This window comes from Camelus dromedarius, chromosome 1 (genome assembly GCF_036321535.1).
Source record: "Camelus dromedarius isolate mCamDro1 chromosome 1, mCamDro1.pat, whole genome shotgun sequence".
Lineage (NCBI taxonomy): Eukaryota > Metazoa > Chordata > Mammalia > Artiodactyla > Camelidae > Camelus > Camelus dromedarius.
Window position 1 is genome coordinate 84,157,911 of NC_087436.1, and position 10,146 is coordinate 84,168,056.

Sequence of the window (10,146 nt, forward strand, 5' to 3'; positions counted from 1 at the left end):
CCTCCAGATCTCTGCTCTTGCTTTTCTGTGAGCCTGAAATGTTTGTCACCAAGGTCTTCACCAGGCTTCCCTCTCATCCTTCAGCTTTCAGGTTAAATGTCACCTCTGAAGGGCCTTTTCTGATCTTCCAATGGAAGTCTTCCCCTGCCCCCACCACTCTCTAGCACTTAATTTTAGGAAGTATTGTATTCACTTGTTTTGGAGTTCCCTGTGTCACCCCGTCCCTAGCACCTACACTAGAAAGCTTCTTGAGAGCAGTGACCTCCTTTGCTGAGTTCAGCCCCAAAACATTTCCTGGGACAGAGCAGATGCTCAGAAACTGAGGTTGACTGAAGGAGCCATCCAGGGCTCTTACAAGGTTCTTGTTCGCTGCAGGGAGAGATGGTCCCCATAATCGTTTACTCCCGTCCTCCACGGGGCGAGGAGCTGAGGTCTAGCAACCACCTCTCCTCTAGCTTCCTGTCCCTCCTTCCTCCCTTCTGCCGCCCCGCCCCCCATCCTTTCCTGCTCCTCCCCCTCCTCCTACCTGCCTGGTTCATCTCCCCTCCGCCCCATCCTCCCTCCGCTTACCGCCCCTCCCTCGCCCCACCCCGTCGCGTGTCCGAACCAAGGGCGCCCTCCGTGTCGCGCGGGCGCCGAAGAGCTCGGTGACCGATGGCCGGCCGCGGAGGGAGGATGGGGCTCGCGGCGCTGCGTTTGGTGCCGTTGCTCCTGGTCTGGTGGGACTCGGCAGGTAATGCTCCCCATTCGGCCGGCTGCCCTAGGACCGGCCGGCCGAGGAGTAACCAAAATGGGGATCTCGCCGCAGCTGCCGCTCCCCGGAACCGGGCCTTGGCGTCGCTCGGCCGCACTCGTTACTGGCGGTTCCGGGCCGGCCTTGCGGTCCTCGAGGGACTCGAAGTTGGGAGTGTGCAGGGATGGCATTGTGCAGCCAGCAGCCCTCTTTAATTCTTGCTTGGGCTTCGTTCCCAGCATCTTCTTAGTGACACCTTGCTGTCTGCTCATTCTCCCCTCAAGCGGATTTTCTGGCGCCCACGATCCGGAGTTGGGTGTTTATGGACCCAGGAGCCGTACAGACCTCGGCAGGAGATGTACAGGAATCAGGAACTGTGAATGCTAAGCGTGCCAGGCACTCTGGGGCTCATGAAAAAGGGGCTTTTTAGTCCAGCCAGACTTGCCACCCATGTAAACTGTAGTTAAAATGGTTAACACCTAATGTTAAGTTTCATGTTTATCACTCTGAGCCGCAGAGGAAAAGAATATCGTGAATTAAGAGTTACTTCTCTGATTTTTGTTCCGCAGCTGTAAATTCCTTCCGCAAGTAATCCTGTTAGGGTGGTCAGTTACGGAACCAGTACCAATGATTTCTGTGGGCCTGCTAGGAGGGGTGTCAGAACACAACTGAATATCCTTTTTTGGAGGGGGTGGGGAGGCTGGCTTGAAAGAAGCTTGGTATCTGAGGGAAAGGGAGAAGGTGTGGCCTGTATAAATCACCAGCCGGATTTTTAAAATTCCTTATGAACAAGAATTAACTTTAATCTCATCCTTTAAAATGTCTGTTTCCTTCTTGCAGCCTCTCTGAACACTCAGTTTGGTGAAACTTCAGAATACAGAACGGTAAGTAGGAAACCACTTGTATTGTTTCTACTAACACAGTGAAGCCCACAACAGTTTGGGCTGGAGGCTGGTTTTCAGGTCTGACCTGCCACTTTTGAAACCACTGAGTGCTTCTCTAGCAACCAGATTCGCAGGCAGGGCTTTGGACACAGATCACAACGTAAATTTTGGTTGAAAATTAGGTCAGGCCTTGAAGGCCCCAGGGCTTTGTTTCCTTCAATATTTCCTTTAATGATTCAGAAGGTCCTAGGCCTAAAGATTATACTTTGTACTAGACATTTGATATATATTATCAAATTAAATTCTGTGGAACTAAAGGAAGACCAGCCAAATGAGAACAAGCAAAAGCTAGTTATAGAGCTAGATGGAACTAGTGAGTCAGCCAAGCCGCCTGCATTTGGGCTGAGATTCAAAGGCAGAGGAGCGGGAAAGCTTTACAATGGGGAAAAGGGAAGACTTCAGGTGTGCCCTGATTGAGGCTGTTGGCATGGGGAAGCTGCAGGTTGGTTAACTAGACGCAGGCACGCTATGTGATTGGTTGGGAGTGCGTATTTGGTTTTCTCTGATTGGTTGGAAGTTGGAAGTGGGGACAAAATTTAGGGAAGCTAATAGTTATTACTCAAGCCCTGGCCATTTTGGGCTGATTGTTACAGAGGTTATTGTGTGGCTTCCTGGACTTCACTCGAGGTAGCCATCTGACTCCTGCCACGTCCGACTTATAGCAGGTGGCTTCCTGGGCTGGTCATTCTAAATAATGAGTTGGTTTCCTGGGTGGGCTGCTGCAGGTTGTGGGTCAGAGTTCTATTTAAATATCTGGCCTGGCACTGTTCATTTTATATTCAGTCTCTCAATTCTCACGATGACCTTGTAAGATAGACAGATACTATTATTATACCTATAAGGATTTGACCTCAGTGGGTTAGGTAACTTTGAATATTCAATTCAGTGTAGACCTTTTCCAGGAAGCCTTCCCATCCTGTTTTCTTCCTCCAAAGCAGACATAAACACATTTTCTCTGTGCTTCCATTCAACTTATACAGCATCATCAAAATCACCATGTTAGTGTAGGGGAGTAAAAAAATCTTTCCTCTACCTTTCTAAGTTCTCAGCTGGGCCTGCATAACATAGGACAGATTAACAAGAGAAAAACAAACAGCCATTTATTAATAAGTGCTTGGTGCATACATATGGGAGCACTCAGAGATGAGTAACTCAAAGAGGTGGCTTAGAATTCTGGCAAATATAGCATCTTTAACAAAGAGCACCTACAGTCAACTTATCTTTGACAAAGGAGGCAAGAATATACAATGGAGAAAAAGTCTCTTCAGCAAGTGGTGTTGGGAAAACTGGACAGCAGCATGTAAATCAGTCAAGTTAGAACACTCCCTCACACCATACACAAAAATAAACTCAAAATAACTTAAAGACTTAAATATAAGACAAGACACTATAAACCTCCTAAAAGAAAACATAGGCAAATCATTCTCTGACATAAATCTTAGCAATATTCTCCTAAGACAGTCTACCCAGGCAATAGAAATAAAGGCAAAAATAAACAAATGGGATCTAGTTAAACTTACAAGCTTTTTCACAGCAAAGGAAACCATAAGCAAAACAAAATGACAACCTACGAAATGGGAAAAAAATATTTGCAAATGATGCAACTGACAAAGGCTTAATCTCCAGAATACATAAACAGCTCATACAACTTAATAACACCCCCCCCCAGACAATCCAATCCAAAAATGGGCAGAAGACCTAAACAAGCAATTCTCCAATGGAAGACATATAAATGCCCAACAGGCACATGAAAAAAATGCTCAATATCACTGATTATCAGAGAAATGCAAATCAAAACTACAATGAGGTGTCACCTCACACCAGTCAGAATGGCCATCATTCAAAAGTCCATGGATGATAAATGCTGGAGAGGGTGTGGAGAAAAGGGAACCCTCCTACACTACGGTGGGAATGTAGTATGGTGCAGCCATTATGGAAAATAGTATGGAGATTCCCCAAAAAGTTAAAAATAGACTTACCATATGATCCAGCAATCCCACTCCTGGGCATATATCCAGAGGGAACTCTAATTTGGAAAGACACATGCACCCCAATGTTCACAGCAACACTATATACAATAGCCAAGACATGGAAGCAACCTAAATGTCCACCAACAGATGACTGGATAAAGAAGCTGTGGTATATTTATACAAGAGAATACTACCCAGTAATGAAAAAGAATAAAATAATGCCATCTGCAGCAACATGGATGGATCTGGAGATCATCATCCTAAGTGAAGTAAGCCAGAAAGAGAAAAATGCCGTGTGATACCACTTATATGTGGAATCTAAAAAAAGAAAAAAAGAGGACACTAATGAAGTCTACAAAAATAGAAACAGACTTGTAGACATAGTAAACAATCTTATGGTTACTGGGGGAAAGGGGGTGGGAAGGGATAAATTTGGGAGTTTGAGATTTGCAAATGTTAACCACTATATATAAAAATAGATAAACAAATTTCCTCTGTATAGCACAGGGAACTATATTCAATATCTTGTAATAACTTTTAATGGAAAATATGAAAACAAATATATGTATATATATGCATGACTGGGACATAATGCTGTATACTAGAAACTGACACATTGTAATTGACTATACTTCAATAAAAAAAAAAGAGCAATACATTTGTAGAAAAATGACTGGACAAAGGAAAATGATTTTAGGCTTCCAAGGGTGGCAAACAGTGGGAAGATAATATATAGGAGGAAACTAATGGAGTATGATTTGTTTGCAGATTTCTCAGGTGCCATCTCTGGGCTGATAAGAGTCCAGAGTCATTTCCAGTAAAGGAGAATTTATATCCTGCCTTTAAACAGAAAAAGAAGCGATTAATCTGCTTCTTAACTGCCTTTAGCTCAGAATAATTTTTATGACATAGAGCCTATTTTCAGGGTGACATATACTGGTTTCCTTCAATGGTAAATACTTGTATACCATTTACTATGTGCCAAGTACCATTCTAAATGCTTTATGTAGAATAACTCATTTAATCTTTTAGAGCACTGTGAGGTAGTTACCATTACTATCCCCTTGGTCAAAGTCGCATGGCAATGAGACCAATAGGGGTTCATCCCAGGCATTCTGACTCCAGACCTGGTGCTCCTTACTAGCCCAGCATAGCACTGAATTGTAACTGCCCGTCTCCTCCTGGGCTATGTACTCCTCAGAGTCATGGATGATGTCTTACTTGTTGTTTGCTGCCCAGTCTCCAGCACTTCATGGGTGCTCAATAATACTTTTGGTCATATGACTCAGTTTTCTTGAGTTTGAGTTTCTTTCAGAAAATGGGAATAATAACAGTAGAAACTCTATCAGCCACCCTCCATTTACGCAAGCTCACATACAACCTTCCCCTGTCTCTCTGAACAGTTCCTACAGCAGATCAATTACTCACTGGTTGTAGATGGACTACTGTCTTGTATGACTCCTCTCCTGGATGCCAGTAGAATGTATTTCCCATCAGTGGAGTTACGTTCTTACCAAGACTCGTGTGTGTTCACAAGCCTGTTACGTGAGCCTCCACTCTTATTTTAATAAAAAATGTAGACAGCATAAACATGAGTGTGAAGAAATAAAGCAGTTTATATAAGAACTGTGTTGGATGCTTTTGAAAGACTTGCTAAAGGACGAATTACTAAAAAAAAATTGCTGTTGAATTAGGTGTAGGTAAAACAACTGTAAATAATTGGGAAAAGATTTTTTAGAATTGTATATTTCCTTGGTATGCCAGTGTCTTAAAAGTCTCACCATATTTTTAAATAGGGAGTTTTACTCCCCAGAAGACATTCAGATTGTCATTCTGGTTGTCATGACTGGGGAGCTGTTACTGGCATCTAGTGGATAAAGAACAGAGATGCTACTAAACATCCTACAATGCACAGGACAGCCTCACACAGCAAAGAATTACCTCGTCCAAAATATGAATGGGGTCGAGAAATCCCATTTTAAAGAAGCCAAAACAGGAAATCACAGGTGATTTATTCTGAGTATGATTTTTGCAGTGATAGCACACAGAACTCTAACTAGTTGAAACATTCAAAGGAAAGGTCTTGTGTCTTGTGTCAGTTAGGATTAAATTCAGCTGCAAGTAACAACAACTCAGAATAACAGCTAACAGCACTGCTCATCCTAGAATGTGGCCTTCATCCTCCTGGTCTGTAAGATAAAGGTGAGAACTCCAGGCACCCAGCAGCAAGACGGAGGAATGGACAAAGAAGGATAAAAACTGGAGGAAGCAGAGGACAGGCACCAACTTTCTTTTAAAGGAGGTTCCCAGAAGCTACTGCACAATAATTCCACCTATATCCCATTGGTCAGTCCTTAATCACATGGTCACACCTAGCTGCAAGAAAGGGTATCTTATAGTAGGTAGCATTCCAGCTGGCCACGTGCCCTGTCACTGTCTTACATCAAAAGATTGGCAATTTTTGTTTTCATTTCTATGTTTCAAGATAAAATGTTTAGGGTATATATTATTTTTTATTATTGTTTCCTTGCTTTAATTCACCTTTTCAATGAAATGACCAGTTACCGCTTGTCTCAGTCTCACTGGGATAAGAGGGCCTCTACTCCCCTGTGAGAGCAGCCCTGGAAGGCAGCATCTCAGTGAGCCTGGGGCAGCCAGAGCACATCAGGCTCCTAAGTGGAGCACAGAGGACTGAACGGTGGGTAGAAAGGGGCAAAAAAAAAAAAAAAAAGTTCCTTCAGAGTTTGGCCCATGGCCAGCCCTGCTCAGGTCTCTATGAATCCAGATAATATCAATGGAAAGGTATATTTCATTTATTCAGAGTGCTAAACAGGGTGACTTACTCAGAAGTGAGAAAAGGTGATCACTATTTACTAAAACAAAACAGAAATACAGCAGGCCCTGTATTTCACCTTTTGTTACAGTGGGACTCTGCACACGATGGTCTGATCACTGTGACCAGTTCTAGTCTTGGCCCTGCTGGAGACTATGGTCCTGAGCAAGATGTATGACCCCTCTGGCCTCAATCCCATCAAATCTGAGGGTTGAGTTCCATGACCCAATATCAGTTTCTTAGGGCTGCCGTATTACTACAAACTGGATGGTTTAAACCATAGAAATTGGATTATCTCCCAGTTCCTGAGGCTAGAAGTCTAAACTCAAGGTGTGGCAGGGTTGGTTCCTTCCAAGAGGTGCGAGGGACAATCTATTCCATCCCTCTCTCCTTCTCTCTGGTAGCCTCAGGCAATCCTTGGCTTGTAGATCACGTTCTCTCTGTGCATTCACATGATCTTCCCTCTGCGCATGACTCTGTGTCCAGATTTTCCCTTTTATAAGGACACTAGTCATACTGGATTAGGGCCCACCCTACTAACCTCATTTTAACTCGATTATCTATATAAAGACCCTCTTTCCTAATAAGGTCACGTTCTGAGGCACTGGGGGTTAGGACTTTAGCATATCTGTGGGGCAGACACAATGAAGCATATGACAACCCTTGAAGTCCAGTTCTGAACCTACTGCTTTCTTGAGCACTGCTGCTTAGATGCCAGTATCTTAAAAGTCCTGACAAGAAGACTAGATTCCCCAGTGCGTCTGGGCATTATGCCAGGGACTGAGGTGGCAGGCGGCAGGATATTCACGTGGAGATGGTCGTGACGAGCAAATTTTGAAGCTGGAGGATAGTCAAGTAGGTACGGTGGCATGTCCTGGACTTTCATTTGAAAATCAGCCAGACTGAACCTTCCTCTGAGGTCCTTTTCTTACAAGCATGTATTGATCCATTGCTTCAACATTGCACAGATTTTTACATTAGAAAAACCTTTTTTTTTTTTTTTTTTTTTTTTTTTTTGCGGAGAATAGAAACCTTTCTGTAGGATGTTTCTAGGAAATCCAGGAATACTTGGGTCTTTGTCCTCCCCTGAGCTATTTTGTGATGAGAATGTCTCAGGTTATTCTCCAATTTCTGTTTCCCTTTCTCTTTTCCAGCCAAATTGCTATCAGTATAAATTACCAGGATGTCCCAGAGACTTTAGCCCCGTGTGTGGAAGCGACATGTCCACTTACCCCAATGAGTGTACTCTGTGCATGAAAATCAGGTAACATAATTTTACAGTATAAATTAGCCAAGTTTTCTTCAATTCTTTTCTTGCATTTCGATTCCTTAGGAAGCTGTGACTCTTTTTTTGGACATAAGAATCAAATGTGACATAGTAGTTCTGTTTTCATACTGACACTTAAAAGGACACAGAATCCTTCAGTGTATTTTCTAGGTCAGTGTTAGAGAATGAGGTATGTGATTAATCAGATAATTAAGTGATGTTACTCTCCAGGGATGTGCTGTTTCCCCAAATGAAGACTATATTTAGTAGTCAAATTCTGCGGAACGGTAAATGTTCTTTTAAATTCAGAGGGCATATACAGGTGACCCACACACCCTGCACTACTGTTTGGAAAACAGGTCTTAATAAGTCTCCCTGGTAGAATGCTCAGTACAAGTGTATTACACCTGATGCCCTCCCACGTAACACACCTGACCAGCTCAGATGGCCATGACTCCTCCTCCAGGTGAGCTGCTTTGTATTTCAGGGCTCCGTTCTCTGACCTCGGTGAGTTACTAGGTCCTCTCTGAGTGATTCTTCGGGGGTAACTCCCTGTGCCCTGGGGTGATGGAACACATAGTAGAGTTGGGCTTTCGCCCTCATTGTTTCCTAGATTCAGCTTTAAAAATGATTAAGTAAGCGTCACCCTGGAAGAATCTAATGTATAATGCCGTGGGTCTTTCTAATACAAATAGTGGGATGGTTTCAAGATGGTTGGGAATAAATGTCTTTTTAATGGTTTCTTCAATTTGCAGGGAAGATGGTCATGATATAAAAATAATCCGAAGTGGACCATGCTGATGGAGCAGTTTACAGAAGACCACCTTTGTCCGCACACTAGATCAACTTCATTTTCCCTTTTTTTCTTTTCCTATGTTTCTTTGTGTGAAATTTTTTAACCCACATTTTCTGAGATGAAGTGTGGAAGAGAGCTATGGGCAGTGGCTGATAATTAAAACAAACAAAAAAATCCTTGTTTCTTGCCTTTTTTCCCTTGAGTTAAGCTCATTGCCCAGATAACTTATGTGTTACTTTATTTATCTGGAATAAAATCAGCAGTGTAACCAGTTACCACTGTTCTCTACTGAATACCTATTCCCACTCAGTAGACTCACGTGGCTCCTTTCCTGTGAGGCAAAGATGAATTTCACTAAGGGAGGAGTGGAGTCACTGTTGAGAGGGCAAAGTTTATTCTTCTTCTGCATTTCCCTGAATCTTGGATATTTAATGTATGTGTAGCTGGTATGGTGTTCTGCACAGGGCAAATAACTGTGAAATACTTGGAGCTGACTTTAGCCGGAGCTGGTAAAGTCAAAGAATCATGAGAGTAAAATATTCCATATCTCCTTTGAATACAGTTTTCCTTCAGGGTTAATGCAAGAATTTACCTTTTTCCTCCTTTTAGAGCAGTGGTTCTCAACCCTGGGTGATTTTTCCCCAGGGGACACCTGGGCGTACGTCTGGAGTCTAGAGGCATTTTTGGTGTGAAAATGGTGCCACTGATGACATCCAGCAGGTAGAAGACAGCGATGCTGCCAGACATCCTACGGCGCACAGGACAGCTCCCAGCAACCAAGCATTTCCAGTCAGTAGTGCTGAGGTTAAGTCACCCAGTTTTAGAGTTTGATACAACATAAAGAATAAACACAGCAATAACAAAAGTGACCAAAGGTTAATTTAGAAACACAATGCTTTCCAGGTAGAGGATTTTAGGTTAAGTCCTGCATTTAAGTGCATTCTGGCGCTAGGAAACTGTGAAACATAAGGCAAGAGGTGGCTGGGAGAGTGTTAAGTGAAAAGAATGGCTTTGGGGGTTGAGCGAAACCTGAGTTTGAGTTCTGATTCCAACACTTGTGCTTCCATCTTCTTATGTGGAAAATGGGGATAATGCTCAACTCATGGAACTGCCCTGAGGAAACTGCTTAGCACAGAGCTTGGCACATAGAAACCCTGAAATTCTATTCTATTACTTCAAATACTTCTCTTAGAGAGAAAGCAACTGAAGCCCACAGAGGCAGACCAACCTGCCCAAGGTTATGGAACACAGTTGAAACAGTCAGGACTAGCAGCCTGGTCTCCACATTCCCAGACCTCTGCTCTCACGTGGAACAGAGGCAATGATGTGGGAAGTTGTATAACATAAATGTGCCACAACTATATTTTGTCTTGTAATCATTTTTGGCTTAAAGGTTTTATAGAAGTCGTATATGCTTTTTGGAAAATTAAAAAATACACAAAAGTATATTAAAAGAGAAAGTCTTGATGCTCAACATTGCTAATTATTAAAGAACTCCAAATCAAAACCACAATGAACTCCTCCTGTAACGCCCAGATCTAAGCCATTATTTCTACATTCTCCACAGCTGGGGGGAAGCAACACATTTACACAACATTTAGAA

General features: G+C 42.9%; 1 protein-coding gene across 1 annotated transcript; it reads left to right on the top strand.

Moving 5' to 3' along the window:
* Window positions 1-518: 518 nt before the first annotated feature.
* Window positions 519-8,818, top strand: SPINK2 (serine peptidase inhibitor Kazal type 2). The gene is made up of 4 exons (XM_031463351.2): window positions 519-733; window positions 1,574-1,617; window positions 7,635-7,744; window positions 8,503-8,818. The coding sequence occupies exons 1-4, from the start codon at window positions 655-657 to the stop codon at window positions 8,546-8,548; spliced, it is 279 nt and encodes a 92-aa protein (XP_031319211.1). The 5' UTR covers window positions 519-654; the 3' UTR covers window positions 8,549-8,818.
* The last annotated feature ends 1,328 nt before the right edge of the window (window positions 8,819-10,146 follow it).

What these genes read in the sequence shown, in the direction of transcription:
- SPINK2 (XM_031463351.2), top strand. Translation starts at nt 655, where the DNA reads ATGGCCGGCCGCGGAGGGAGGATGGGGCTCGCGGCGCTGCGTTTGGTG. An exon ending in GGTCTGGTGGGACTCGGCAG is followed by an intron (nt 734 to 1,573) that starts GTAATGCTCCCC and finishes TCCTTCTTGCAG; the next exon opens with CCTCTCTGAACACTCAGTTT. An exon ending in AAACTTCAGAATACAGAACG is followed by an intron (nt 1,618 to 7,634) that starts GTAAGTAGGAAA and finishes TCTCTTTTCCAG; the next exon opens with CCAAATTGCTATCAGTATAA.